Source organism: Macaca nemestrina, chromosome 1 (assembly GCF_043159975.1).
Source record: "Macaca nemestrina isolate mMacNem1 chromosome 1, mMacNem.hap1, whole genome shotgun sequence".
Classification (NCBI taxonomy): domain Eukaryota; kingdom Metazoa; phylum Chordata; class Mammalia; order Primates; family Cercopithecidae; genus Macaca; species Macaca nemestrina.
Window position 1 is genome coordinate 74,229,280 of NC_092125.1, and position 16,100 is coordinate 74,245,379.

General features: G+C 36.1%; 1 protein-coding gene across 1 annotated transcript in view; it reads right to left on the reverse strand.

Annotated features, from left to right (window-relative positions):
- Positions 1–16,100, reverse strand: part of LOC105493520 (usherin) — a 789,359-nt gene that overhangs the window by 439,317 nt on the left and 333,942 nt on the right. Inside the window, exons 24-28 of the mRNA XM_024796490.2 lie at positions 14,421–14,600; positions 13,141–13,271; positions 7,832–8,105; positions 2,475–2,678; positions 2,267–2,347 (exon numbers count right to left, since the gene is read on the reverse strand). Of these exons, the coding sequence (XP_024652258.2) occupies positions 2,267–2,347; positions 2,475–2,678; positions 7,832–8,105; positions 13,141–13,271; positions 14,421–14,600 (870 nt within the window). The remainder of the gene's footprint in view (positions 1–2,266; positions 2,348–2,474; positions 2,679–7,831; positions 8,106–13,140; positions 13,272–14,420; positions 14,601–16,100) is intronic.

The following is a 16,100-nucleotide window of genomic DNA, read 5'->3' on the forward strand; positions in this document are numbered from 1 at the left end:
GCAATATAATGATGTACCCCCTTTGAAGCAAGATAATTAGACTGTTATTATACATAGTGGTTTGACACTTTTATATCTTCGATATATTAGCCAAAAAATATCACAAATGTGATTGTGTTGTACTTGAATGCCTGGACCCATTTTCCAAATGCAATTGTTTTTCTAATTAATTTTTAAAAAGCAAAGTTCTACCAGATATGATATATGGAATATATTCTTAATTGCAGTTTTTGGGGGTGGGGAGTGGGGCAAAGGAGCTGGTGCCCTTGAGATTCTACAAAGTCATTTTCAAAGATTTGTTCTGCAGAATATCTGAAAATAATATCACAAAATGAGGAAGTTTAAAAGAACTACAAAACCTTACTTACAAGCTGAGCCCTCTAATTTAAAAAATCTATAACCTTTAACTATTTATTAGACATTTCTACAGTTCTGATCAGTAAAAACTTCATCACAGCTGAGTGCACTGGGGACACAAAGAAAGAGCCCAAGGAACTCTGTGGCAGGATGATGGATGAGAGACCTGCTCTAACTGCTCATGGACTCCTGAGCCCTGTCGATGGAGGATCACTCTGGTTTTCCACATCAGATCTCCTCCTCTCCGACTTTACTGTCCAGACCAATAAAATAGGACAGCTTTAAGGGAAACAGAGTGCACATAAAGGATAAGAGGAAACACCAAAGGGGAGAACCACTCTCTGAGCTGTTTAAACACCACGGGCACCTATAGAAAACACACAGGCCACACGATCGAGTTGCAAGGAAATGGACAATGGGAGTGATGTTGATTTTATTAGTTCTGAAATGTGGTACAGGGCAAAGTACAGTACTGTCTAACAGATGGTCTTCTCATAAGGGACAGAGCAAAACTGACTCAAAAATAATTAAATAGTGCAATTATTCTCCAACCCTTGGGAGCATGTAGCTGCTCAGTGTTGTGGTCAGATTGTAAATATGAATTTATGGCATAGGACTGTGGTCAGATCATTGCTATAAATTCAGAGCTGTATTTGTGTACTTTCTCAGTAGTACTCAAAGTGGGGACTATTAAGCTAAGTAAGCAATGTGCTTTCCAGACACCTATTAACGTTGCTGAATTATACTCAAAGCAGGCTTTATATTTGTTAATAAAGTAGAAGGGTGTGAAACAGGAGGAGAGAACATGTCAGTTACAAGTGAGTATTTTATATTGGAGCTTTCTCTTAGCCCTGAAGTTGAAAAGGATTTTAAGAGATCGTTCAGCTCATTGTCTTGCCTATAAATAGGTGATAATTTAAATCATCCTGGAAAAGTGTCAAGTTGTCCTCTTCTGGAAAATATGTAGGTAGAGAGTCTTGAAAATTATTCTTAGTTGCTCATCTCAGTATTTAATTATATTTTAGATTAAGAAGATTCCTCAGAGGATACCTGGCATAGTAACCCACTGTAGATTAAGTATAAGAGAATATCTTGATGGAAACGCATCTTTAGACAAATTGTTACTCGCTAAATAAACTTTCTTACAGAGACATTAAGTGGCAATCATTTGGAGATATGTTCAGTTTCCTGACAAATATTTGACCCAAAATAGTAGAATGCCACTGATTCACAAAACTCTGTGCTGAATGCCTTCCTGTGGGGGTATTATGGGGAAAGATTTTGTGGCCAGTCAGAAGTACAAAACAAGTCAATTGTCTGAGATTAGGTCTAATGTATACTGTCTCCTAGTTGGTTCTTTTCCAACTCAAAATAAATTAAACCAATCAGCAATTTTTTCTCTCTGGGGAGAGTCATTCTAAGATTCTAATAGTCAACAACAGGGCAAACATCTGCAATGATGTCATAGACACACCTGATTCCAACCAGTTGCAGGTTTCCAATGCGCCTTCTATGAGAAAGTCAAGAGCGTGCCACTCCCTTCCAAGGATAATCCTAATCCCTGACTTCAACTTCTTGCTATATACGCCATCTGTAAAGGTTACCTATCCTTAAGCATATTTGATAGGTGGGACTATTACATCCTTAAGACAACCTGAACTTTCCTTTCTTCTGCATCCTAAGAGGAAAGGATCAATTCTGAGTAAATATTTAGTGAATTCTTGACAAATCAAAAGCACTGATCTGCTAAGCATTTTAGCCATTGACAGATGTATTTTCAAATCAAGGCATGTTCTGTCAGAAGACTACAAAAATATTACTACTTCAGGGTAATAGTCCTTCCTTTTATATACATGCACAAATACATGCATGCATGTGTGCACATATGCATTTGAAGGTAAGTATTTACCTGCTCCTGTTGTACGTCCTCGACTCCAGTCACTATATACTGAACCTCCTTCATGCGAGGCTCTCACCCGATACAGGTATTCTTAAATGGAAATAAGATGCAGCAAGATTAAAATAATACTCATATAGACTAATAAGGGACTGGCAGGGAGGGAAAGGGGGATGAATAAGAGACATGCAACATTTAATTTAGAGGACCTCCACATTACCTGTAAAAGGCTGGAGACCACTCTCGTAAACACTCTGCTCTTTTCCCTGGTAAACCAGAATGGAGTCATTTCCCCTGCAGTTAACAGCACTGTCAGTTGATAGGCATCCATCCAGATTGACTCTGACAGCACCGCTGGACACAGATGCCAAGTTAACGACAGCACCCCGTGTAAATTTAACATCCTTCATGCAACCACCGAAACCTAGCAAATAGTAAGGGATTAGTATCGCATAAAGGGCTTGAGTCATTAATTACCAATCATTTTTGTCCTCTGCAGTACTACATTTTGAGGAAGGGGGGTGGTTAGACACAATTGCTAGACTTTCAAGTCTTTCTTGGGAAACATTTTATGCCTCCTACTTTTTATCAAGCTAATTTGTTGCAAAGAAATATAGTTCTGTTATTTGGAAAACACATTCATGGATAATTCTAATTTAACTTCTGGTACTGAAAAAGCATTTATTTTACCTCTTTAGGCCCACATTTTCTAAATTCTGTTTCTTCCCATAAAAGAAAATTTAGGCAACTTCATATTATGGTAGGGGGATAGCCCCATGTCTCCTAATTCTGAAAAATTAAGCGACTATATAAGTCAGTTTTAAATGCCAAAAATAATATTTGAATTAGCATGATTATTCAATAAACTCATTGGGGAAAAATACACTCTGAGGATTTTATGCAGAATAGCAGGAGAGAGAACATAATTTCAAAATATATTAGAATCCTGAAATATTGCCATGAATTGCATAACAATCACTTCAGAGGTACAGAATTTAGCCTGAGTTAGTTACATCAGCCTACGGAAGAGCTGTCACTATGCTCTATCGTTTTTCACAGAGTTCCATAATCTTGAATATACAAAATGGTCACTAGTTTTACATCCCCATTAGCATGACAGGGGCCAGCCTTCAGTGTTGGCAATAGCAACATCATGAGATTTCATGGAATGTGTATTCTGCACAGGTGACCTTAGAACACCCAGTGTGTAGTACCATTCTGTGAAGTTTAACAGAGAATGCGGATGAAACGAATTTAGAGTATTCGCCACTTTTTTGTTAGACAGCAAACAAAAAAGGCATCCAGTCAGCCAGGGAATAGCAGTGGCTTTGAATTACATGCCATTTTGTGAAAACAGAGATCAGCTCAGTGAAGTCTGGCAGTACTCTGCGCAGAAAACTGCACGAAATTGGGACAAACAGGACCTAGTTTGAGATTGCTGTAGCGTGCATGTTCTCTCTCTCTGAACAAAACACTGTAAAGTTTGAAAGGCCTCAAACACATGATCAGCTCTTTTCAAGATTAAAGCACAGCAGCAGGAAATGGAAATAAAATAGAATGCAATGCATAACAGTAAAATAAGTTAATAGTAACAATGACCATATTGTTCTCCTCAGCATTTATATGATGTGCTATTATGCCTTCTAACACATTAAGTTGCAGCCTATTTCCTTTTAAATGTCTTTTACTATTATCCACATTTTTTTTAGTCCTGACTGATCAATACTGCTAGTCTATCTTAAACACACAGTAGACACTCAATAAGTTGGGTGAATTGAATTGAAAGCAACGAAGCTCAATATAAAATCATTGACTGGCAAATTCAGAAGCTAAGAATTTTAATTTATTCATCAGCAGTAATTTTCTGATGGCACATAGCTGTAGTATCAAAATTCTCTGTACCCTGACTTCCCTACCAACAAAATGAGAATAGTGGAAGGGCAGCTTGGCAAAGAAGTGCTGTTATAAGAAATGCCACATTATTTTTTGAGGGGTACATAGTTTTAGCTTTGCAGGATGAAAAGAGTTCTTCAGAGGGATGATGGTGATATCTACAAAACAGTGTGAATGCAACTAATGCCACTAAACTATACATTTAAAAATGGTTACAGTGGTAAATTTTATGTTACCTATATTTTACCATAATGTTTTAAAAATTAAAAATTTAGGCCGGGCGCGGTGGCTCAAGCCTGTAATCCCAGCACTTTGGGTGGCCGAGATGGGCGGATCACAAGGTCAGGAGATCGAGACCATCCTGGCTAACACGGTGAAACCCCGTCTCTACTAAAAAATACAAAAAACTAGCCGGGCGAGGTGACAGGCAACTGTAGTCCCAGCTACTCTGGAGGCTGAGGCAGGAGAATGGCGTAAACCCGGGAGGCGGAGCTTGCAGTGAGCTGAGATCAGGCCATTGTGCTCCAGCCTGGGCGACAGAGCAGGACTCCGTCTCAAAAAAAAAACACAAAACACACACACACACACACACACACACACACAAAAACAAAAACAAACAAAAAAAAATTAAAAATTTAACAAAAACCATAATAAAAATTAATTCACAAGATGAAATTTTCAATTTGGGAAAGCCCAGGGAGATACGTCTTTCTTCATTTTGGAGATGAAGAAAAAGGCCCAGAGAGTTAGTTATAAAATGAAGTTTGTAAGTAGAAATCCTCCTAAGGAAATGGTCCTGTGGCCCCAGGGCTTGGAGACTGCTGAGCTCTTGAAGCTGCTGAGCTCTAGTGCAGGGTCCTTCCAGTGGCATCCTTCTGGTGACAACCAAAGAGTTCAGTTAATGTTGTCCCATGCTTTCAACTCTGTACCACCAGAAATGCTCCCCAGTCACCTAAAACATTTGAATGGGATGTGAGGACAAGAGGAGAAAGGGGATGTTTGTGAGAGGAGTAGAAATGCCTTATTTTCTTACTCCACTACCCTTGTGAGAATCCAAAAAAATCCCCATCCACACCACCACCCCTGGGCCTCTAAATGCCTAAAAGGTAGCCCAGAGCTCTAGGGTGACTAATCAGAAAAACACTAGCCCTTCTTCTAGGGAAGGCAGTACTGCTGCAGGGTGCTTGACTTGACAGGCCAGCTAACTTTCAGCCCCCACCCCCTCCCTCTCCATGGAGGGGTTTGCGCAGAGCATTGCCTGTGAGACCACATGCCAGACCCAGTCATGCCCAACCTAGATGTAAATGATTATCCTCATTGATCATTCTAAGAAGATAAACTCTCATCATCCAAGCTGGCACATCTTCAGCAAATTATGTTGCCCAGCATTTCCAAAACAAGAAATAAAATTAGTCTTGTATCTGATTCAGAGAAGATTACAATGTTAGTGTATTAAAAAAAAATAGTACTCATATGACCAAAAAATAGAGCTTCTGATGAAAAAAAAGGTGCTAATTAAGAAGCAGAGAAAAGGAAAATGGTTTTTAAGACAATTGATAGTGGGTTGAAAGAAATACATTAAGTGAACATGATTTGTTTTAACTGCAATTGACTACGTTTATGCTGCACCTCTGTATTGTGACTAGTCTCCCTGATCATCCTATAAAACATGCAGTTATTTATATAGATCAGTGTCTCTCAAAGCATCTGAGTCAGAATCTTAGGGGACAGGGGTCCCTAACATTTGTATTTTTAATAACCATTCCAGGTGATGTCAATGCATCTTGAATAGTAATAATAATAGCTAATTTTGACTTCCATGTTCCAGCTACCATACGTCAATATTTTTTCAGTGTTTTGAGAACCACTGATGTGGATGCTACTACACTAATAAACATTTAATATTACTCATAAATAAAATACCTTCCAGTATCACAGACTTAGTCATAGCATGTAGGTAAAATTATTCCCTTTGGGTCTATGGCGATATTTTAAACTTCTGTTATTATCTTACAATTTCAGTTTTAACCATGTCTTTAGGGCCATGTCTTTAGAACAAGGCTGTATATGCAGGGTTTTTGTTTCTTGTCTTCATTTTTTTTTTCCCCCAGAAGCAAACAGGATTAAGTAATCTCACTCATACAAAGGGTTTTCAAGTTCTTTCTAACCTCAGAAACCTGAAAACCTGGAGAAGTTCTTATACGAATGTAATATTTTTAGCTGCTGTTACACCTTAAGTGCCTTGAAAATGTCATTACTGTCTTACACCCCAGTTATTCATTAACTCCTTACTACTACCCTTCTAAAAGTCTCCTAAGAGCTTGCCATATATTTTCTATTCAAAGGCATTTAAATCTTTATGTACTTACCAAATAGGCAAAGACTGCTTCATGAAAATTTTAACCATTCAGGGTACATAGATTTTGAACTTTGTAAAGGACCGTTTCCACACCTGGGAGTGTGCTTGGTCCCATGCTGGAAGTTACTGTGCATTCCCCACTTTACAAAGGAGCATTGGCCAATGCCCATAAAAGAGAGCATTGATTGTATTAAGGAGAGTTGACTCTATACCAGGCTGCCTGAGAGAGACTTAGTGTCTTTCTATATGCTTACTAGCCATGTGACCTTGGGAAAGTTACCTTCCTCTCTGCTCTTCAGTTTCCTCATCTGTAATGAGGATATAAATAATAATGCCTAACACACTTGTTAGGAATAACTGACTCACCTATTCTCATGTAAGCTCTCAGAACCATGACTGTCACAAGAAATGATACACAGATATTGTTAGCCTTTTCAAATTATTTCTCTGATTACATTCAAATTTCTATGAGTTAACTTCTTACCTAAACTATAAGTAATGCACTTTTTCTTTCTCTTATGGTTACTGATAATCTACAATGTATAGATTTTCACGAGTATGTCTGGAAGTCAACCAAATACACCCCACAGTTTTTTTCCACATGAAAGCTCTACTGAAAAACTATGGAGACAATTAGCATTTATGTCAAAGAAAGAAAAGGCAATGAATTGCATTAATATTTTTTACTAGTTGTGCATAGCAACTTCATTTATTTTTTCATCTGTAAATACAAATAATGATCAGTATTCAACATATGAGGAAATACATTTATATGCATTATATATAATTATGTATGTGTACACATATATTCATATATAATTATATATCTCACATATAGTTGCATTATATATTTAAAATATGCATTATATGTGTATATTATATAATGCATATAATAAATATATAAATTACTAATTTTTCTATATAAATATCATCTTTGGAAAGCATCTCAGGTACCTTATTTATAATCAACATATTTATTTTAATATTTCTTCAGTAAATAGTAATTAATATATGTATATATAATTATATACCACATATATAATTACATGTCACAATAATAATATGTATATTAATTACTATTTACCCAGGACATATTGAAATAAATATGCTGATTATAAATGATGGCATACTGTTAAGGGTAACACACAAAACCATTTGAAAAAGTGCTCCATTAGTTTTAAGGGTTTAAATTTCTCCAGAAAAAGGGGTGTTGTTGGGTGCTGCTTTTAGCCTGAGTCTATTGCTATCTCTTGAAACACAGAACCACCAAAATCTGTTAGCACCAGGGCTGTATGGATTTGTGAATTCCTCCAGATGGAACTTACCTTGTTCCAAACACAAATGTTGATAAGAGTTCAGCAGCTCCTGTGGGATTCCTCCCACATAAACTGGTGAATTCACCACCAGTGGCTGGGCTCCAGACTCCGATGTGTGCTTCATCAGTCCATTCATACTTGTTGATATGAAAGAGCCTTCCTTTTTAATAATGACTTTATTCCACTTTCCATTACAATAGGATAGCCCCAGCAATAGATCCACTTGTGTAAAGGCAAGACTGGTATTTAACCGGAAGCTCAATATTCCACTTTTCAGCTCCATCTGTATTTTATGTTAAAAAAGAAAGTAGGTATATAAAAAGGCTGCAGAAGGGCAGTTTGGGAGAGAGCAGAAGGACAATTTCTTGAAGAAAAGTAAAACAGTTCCCTGAAAGCACTCTATAGAAATGTGTCACTTTACCCTAAGTTTCTGCTTAGGAACATACGAAATCCTTTTCAAGCTTATAGCTGACATGAAGAATGTTGTATTGATGTAAACAAATTCATATCTAGTAATGATTAGACGATGTGATGCAATGTTATGTAGACCTAAGGTTTATTTTTGCTGCAACATAGTTAAAAGATTAAACCCCTGTGTAAGTGACTGAATGACTGAAGAGAACAGAACAGTTTGAACTATGACTCTTTGAATTTTTAGAAAATGAGAAAATACTACTTCATATATCAATTTAATTTGGGGGAAAATATGACAAGACAATAAGAAAATGAAATGTCAAGCTTGATTAAGCTTATTTTAACTGGCTAGTGAACTCAATTTCAAATTTGTAAGACATATTTTGATTCAATATTTCAGTTTTATTCTAAATCTTTAACATAATTGCTTCCATGTGTATTCTATTAGATGACTGTACCATTTTCTAATGTGAACATATTTCACCCAAATTTTCATAGTAAAAAATAAGTTCATAGATTTTCCTTCAAAATGTCTCATAATTATATTACCTAATATATTTTTACTTTGTTAGAAACATATCAGTGACCATAGGATATTTAAAATCTTGAGATCAGTTGTGTTAAGTAAAACAGATTAAATCATGCCAAATACAAACTATGACTTTTTCCATAAAAGCATCATCTTCAGGAAGGACCTGAGGTAAGCAATTGTTCATTTATCTATCCGCTTATTCGATAAATACCGAGTCTCTTACAATGTGCCATATACCTGCTGCTCTAAGGTAAACACTGCTCCTAAGAGTCATGCTGTCTAGTAGCAGAGGCAAACGTGGGAGCAATACTACAATCAAGACAGGAAAGGGGTAAAGTGAAAGCAGATAACAAAGAAGGCTTTTTGCTCCCTGGAAGTTGGGAAAGGTTTAAAGTAAGATTTTAGAAAGTATATCAGATTCATGGAGGGTCCCCCAAGGAGGGGGACTAATATGCACGACATGAGAACATCAGGTTTAGAGAAAGGCACCAACTTAGGTAAGACAAAGGGCACATATGGAGGTGAGAGCTGAGGTAGTGTCTTGCCAGCTATGTAGAAGCCAGATTTTAAAGGACTTTCAGTGATAGGAGGGTCTGGTATAGAAAGAGTGTTTGGTGTCTGTCTGAAACCATAACTCATATTCTTTCCACTATTACCTTGCACTAAAAGCTTACTTTACCAGAAATAAGAAGTACATACTGAAAACAAATCTCGTCTACAATTCAGGAAATGCGTTAGGAAATGCATTTAATTGTGAAAACATATTGAGAGTCATTAAAACAAGGATAATGATGATGCTGATGAAAGGGAAGACTCGATCTAAGAAGTATTTGTAAAAGCAACTCATTAGGACCTGGTAAAAAGGTAAATGAGTTAGATGAATGAAGAGAAATTAAGAACACCTCTCATCTTTTTTGGATAAGTAGGAGAGTGTTCTGCCATCATCACGTTGTGAAAAGCATTTGAAAGAAAGGCTGAGGGTTGTTGTTGACAAGGAGGAGGGGGGAGTTCATTTTAGATATATTGAGTTTGAAATGTCTATAAAACATCCAGATGAAACTCTTTTTGAGGAAGTCAAACATAAAGATATGCAGTTTGGTGATGGCCAAGTAAAATGGAGAAAATACATCACAAAATAAATAAGATTATTCAGTGAGTGTAAAAAGACTGAGATAAAAGGGAAAAGATTAGTGTCCTCAGCAAGACTAATGTTTTAAAGGGACAGCATGGTAGAAAACAGTTCTTTTAAGTGACAATGATCTCCTTAAAGAAGCTAAGAGAACTTAATGAAATCAGGAGAAACTAGTACTTTGGGAAATCAGTAGGGAAGAATGAGAAAAAAACAGAGAATAGCAGAAAAAGAACAAATAAGATAAGAAATAAAAATCATTGGACTAGGAAATGCGGGGGTCGTTGACCACTTTAGAAAAGTTATTTCGTAGGAAGGTGCGGTAGTGGTAGGAACCTAATGTACAGTCATTTTAGGGACTGAAGTGAAATGAAAAAGTGGCAATAACAAAAGTAACCGCTTTCAATGCACTTGACCATGAAGGTAAGGAAAAGTACAGTGGAGGAGGCTTCATAGACAAAAGAAAAAACACGAAGGAAAATAAATTTCAATCATTCCATATATTGAGGGAAAAGAGCCAATTGAGAGGGAATAGTTGAACACACAAAGAGGGAAGACTGTAGAACAAGTTCTTGCAGAAGAAGGGATAGAATCTAGGATGATGGTAGACATATTTTCTTTAGTTGTAAGCATGGTAATTGTTCATTTGTTCCCCTGAATCAGTAGAGAGTTAAATTTGGCTTGCCTCAAATACAGTCAAGTTGATAGAGATTGAAAGTTGAATATGTACACTTGTTTTTATCAGGATAGTGAGGGACTACCTGATGACATTCAGGTTATAGTGTTTCTAGATCCTAAGATTCTTTTTCTTTCACTTTCTACTCCTAAAATATATTAGAAAATCCTGTAAACAATAGGTATTGTTTAATAAAAGAATTGGAGAGCTCAAAACACGTTCTCACGCCCGTATTAGTTTTCCTGTAGTGTTTAGCAATCTAGCTACTAGAACTGAGAAGCAAGGTGGCTAGACTGATTGATCAAGGTTTGTGAAGCCCAATACAAGATACAAAATCAGGGCATTTGTAGAAATACTGTCGAAGAAATACATTATGGTGGCTCAGGTAAGGAGTAAGTTAACTAGAAAGTGGGCTGATAGTCAATGGTGTCAATGCCTTGGTGAACTTAATGAGAGACTGAGAGAGCTAGAGGGATATGAGGTTATATTTTGAGATTTAAGGTTCTGGCAATGGAAACATTCTGAGTTTATCAAGTTCCAGGGGATAACCATGCATACTGAAGTAAGTCAGTATAATAGAAAGAGTTGAAATCTGTGAGCAGCCTCAGTCCTCAGATATGGCAGACTGTAATGTATGTTTTATGAAAGACTGCTTCCTTTACAGTTGCATGGGAAGTGTTAAAAGAAAGCCAAGCACATAGTGGGCACTCAGTATATATTTATGTAAGTGTATTGATTTTTTTGTTTGTTTGTTTTGAGACAGAGCTATCTTGCCCAGGCTGGAGTGCAGAGGTGCAATCTCACTGCAGCCTTAGACTCCCAGTCTTCAGGAATCCTTGCCTCAGCCTCCCAAGTAGCTAGAACTAGCCACAGTGCCTGGATAATTTTTTACTTTTATTTGTATTTTTGCAGACAAAGGGTCTCACTATATTGCCCAGGCTGGTCTCGAACTACTGGCCTCAAGCTATCCTCCTGTAATCCCAGGCTTCTAAAAGTGCTGGAATTATAGGAGCGAGCTACTGTACCCAGTCTTAATTTTTAATTTTTAATTTTTTTTAGTAAAGTTATTTAAAGTTAACAGTATTATTTAATACAGTAACAAAGCAACGAATGGAGGAAGGTGGAGGGTGGAAGTGTGGCATAGTAAGGCATATAGACTTCCAGTGCAGGCATATGGTCCTCAAGAGGAGGAGCCAAATGGTAAATATCTTTGTTTCCTCCACAGTATATGCACATGTAGATGACTCAGCAATGCTCAGTGAAGGTCACCACAGCATGAGCTCATTCACATGTTCACTCAATCATTCATTCAACAATATTGATTAACATGATAATTGCTAAGGCTTAGGCACTGAGGATACAACTACAAAGAAGAAAACCAAGGTCCTTGGATTCATAGACATTACGTTTCAGAGAAAGAAGCCAACAATACACAAGAGGACAAATAAATATTTAAAGAATCAGAAATTCTAATAAATACTATGAAGGGATAAATTTCCATTTCCCTTCTTAGCAATATTGGCATTGTATATACTAGGAATGTAAAAAAAAAAAAAAAAAGAAAGAAAGACAAAAAGTGAACGTATCTTAGACTCTTAAAATCACCAAGACTTGTATTTAATTGTCTATTTGTCTAGAAATCAAGAATCTAAGGGTGAGATGTTCATATTTTTCTCCTGTTTCTATGCTAGTTCTTTAAAGCAACTTTTAAGAATTAACATTTTTAATAACATACTTAACAGTGGTATCAGATTAATGATTAAAGACAAGGAAAAGCAGTTACAGTTGCCCATTGTATTTAGAGAAATGTATAAAAATGTTTATAGCAGTCTTATTCATTGTAGCAAAACATGGGAACAACCAATACATCATTGGTAAGAGAAGAGAAATACTACACAACCAAGAAAATGTATACCTGTGTGGACACATAAATGACTCAGAAACAATGTTGAGTGCTAAAAAGAGAGCATAAAACAAATTTTATAAATTTCAAAAGCAAGAATTTGTAGGCATTCATTAGGTGTTCAAACTATAAAAATGCATGGGAATAACAAACACAAAATTCTGATTACATATGACATCTAAAAGAAGATGGAAACACGATAGGAAAGGCTTTACAGATAGACCAAAAATAATAATATTTAGTTATCAGGTGTGGTGGTAGATTCAGGAGTGTTCATTGTATTATTATATTTGATTATCTATATGTCATATGAAAAATATATAATATATATCCTTTTGAAACTCATATCAAAAGATAATGAGGGAAATAGTGTTTTTCATATCTTAAGACACTAAATTGTATTTTCTTAATTCCTTACATCTAATCTGTTTTCTTAAAATGATAATTGCTACAATTATCATTTAAAAAAATTACTAGGATAATAAAATACAAAATATTTCACAGGACTTCCATACTAAAAATGACTTTGGGAAAAAAAAAAGAAAACAAACGTGAATTTGTAAAGAAACCCCAATTAAGTGTAATGCCTGCCAACACTTGGTTTATTTATTTTATAGTTGGATCTAGTATTTTAAAGTAATTTTAATCAAAGTAATTTACATACAGCAAGAAAATCAGGTCCATCTTTATTATAAACGAAAAGAAGCAATCCATTTAATTGGTCAGTTCTGAACTTAAAGGAAATCTCAAAGTTCATTCCACCATGAAACATATACGGATGAAGTTCCAGGAACCCTTTAAAGATAAAAACATGTACATGTTAGCATGTGTAATACAATATTGTCAGCATTGTAAGGGTGATAAGAAACTCTAGGACACATTCTGCCACTGAGTAAATCTCACAAAAGAAGATGCAAATCAATGTTAAGAAATCCCTTTTTTAATTGTACAGAAGTGACAGAAAGACCTAGATATATTAAGAAAGACTTTGATAGATATTATACTTTTTAAGAGGAAGAAATTTGCTCTGATATTATACTTTCTAAAGAGGAAGAAATTTGCTCTCTCAATCATGTGTTGTCTGTATCATGTATGATTATTACTGTTTTAGGTAAGTATTAACAATAAGTAGTTTGCATTGACTAAAAGAAACTCAGAATGACCTTGATGAAAACAGAACAATAAAAAATGTGCAGATTATATTATTAATATCATATGTCTTTTTGTGCTAAAGGCAGTTTAAGCAACTTAATAACCAACCAACTTAGCTATAAATGTAGGAGGCAGAGATGGGCTTTTATTTGATGAATAAGCCGGGTATTCCAAGCCACCATCATCCCTCTCCCCTTCCCCTGGGTGGAAGTCTCTGCTCTGATCAGGCAGAAACTCAGTGTGTGTGTCAGGGCTAAGCTACAGACACTTACACCTCCCCTTTCATTGTAGCCTTTTGAGCAATGGCAGGGATAGTGGTTCTAGTCTCCAGCTCTCTCTCAATGACCTACTTAACCCATTACTTAGACGAGAATTAACTCTTAAGAACATTGTTCTTCTATATAATGAGATAAATAGGTATTTGTGGATTAACCTAGTAAACAAAACTCTTTGAAACATCTTTCTGAGTGCATTCTAAGTACACATCTCTAACTGTATTCTAGTTTCCAAACAATTGACTTGCAAATGGACATTGGTGATCCTAACATATGTAAATCAAGAACTGCATGGGCTACCAGAGATATGATACATGGATGTATACTTATGAGTCTTATAATTTATATTGCATATTCAGGCATCAAGAATATATTTGTGTGCACCATTGGAATAACTAGGTATTTCTGTGATACTAGGTTCGTATGAGGTCAAGTTAATCAAACAGGAGAGATTAAATTATACAAAGGATAGAACATAGATTTTAAGTGAACACTCATGTCTTTTTTAGAGCATTACCTGCTCCTAGGAACTGAGCTCCTTCATTTAATGAAGCGGGGCATCCCTCCCAGCTGTTATACACGTTGATTTGTTCTTCAGAATTCTGCCAATCCAGAGGTTCCCAAATAGCCGACGGATTGTAATTCTTCATGAAATGTACATCCTTGAGACAGCCCACAAAACCCTTTTGGATTATCTCTGCAGGAGTTTATAGATATCAAGAAATATGTATTTCGAAAGATTCTTTTCAAGCAATTAATTTTATGTGCCATTAAAATCAAAGAAATAGGCACTAGCTCTCACCACCTATTTACTGCAAGCCTCTTAATGATTCATGTAAACACCACACCATCAGCTATAGTAAATGATAGCAATTATAATGTTTAGCACTGGTTCAAACCCATCATATCTGCAGAAACAGATGTTTATGCAGAAACCTTGGTTTTGCAGTAGCAAGAATATTGCCTTTTCAACTAACACAGAAAATTCATCTGTCACTAGCCTCAAAGATAAAGTACTACGACTTTAAAAGTTAGATTTGAAGGGAGTGTTTCTATTTAATACGTGGTTTGTAGTTTAGATTCCTCATCTATGAACCAGTCTGTTACTGAAGTAAATCAATAATTTAGTTTCATTTTTTGGAAATGTATATAGTGTTGACGTTGAATGTGGAACTCTCCAGACCAGGTAAATGTGGGGTTCATAAATACAGTGAATAGGGTGATAACAGAAGGTTGAGACAGAAAATGTGCAAATGAGTGATTTAGAGAAAAAGCAAGAAAAAAATCAAGAGGAGGAGAAGGCACACTGAAGTCGAATTTCACATAGCCACCTCCTTTCCTATGAAGGCAAAGCTTAGTTTTCAGCTTTGAGTTTATGAGAGTTTTTATAAGGCCAATTTACATAGACAAAGTAAAATTGTTCATTCATAATGGAGATGTGTCCTTTACAGGAAGGGTACTTAGTATCAGGGTATTCTCTCCTTCTAGTACCTGAAAATACTATTTCCCAGAAGGGCAAAAAACAAAGGGTGTGTGTGTGCGTGTGTGTGTGTGCGCGCGCGCGCGTGTGTGTGTGCGCGCGCGCTGCGCGCGCATGCGCGCTAGAGGGACTTGTCTATCAGTCTCAAGTAGTTGAATGAAAACCCTGCCTAATCTAGAGACATTTCTGAGGAGGTAACGATAATCAGCCTTGAGAATTCAATTATACCCTTCTCCGAAATTTGATGAACACTTTCTATTCCTTTTGATCTTCATCATGATTCCCTGAAGACTACAACCCATGAACAAATTATACTTATCTGGGTCCTAGCTTATTTGTAATATTTATGTAGTTATATTTTAACTTCCTGGGAGAGACTTGGAAGGCACCCTGTGATTCTTAATGAGAACTTGGGAAACAATACTAGAATTATTAGCATTTGCGTTTGAAGGATGATTTTTTTTTTCCTACCTAAGGTTAATTCCATTCATGTTCGTTTTAATTAGTTGCATTTTAGAATATGTTCTTGTGCTCTTGTTCTAAAAATATGAGAATCACTTTGTCTATAGCTCAGTTATAGCACTTACGGCATTAGGTTGGAATTACCTGTTTATACGCCTGTGACCTCTATTGTGATAAAGACCACATTTTATTCATCGATGAATATCTAGGGATTGGTTTAGTGCCTATGACATAGTATTCAGGGAATGTTCTTCA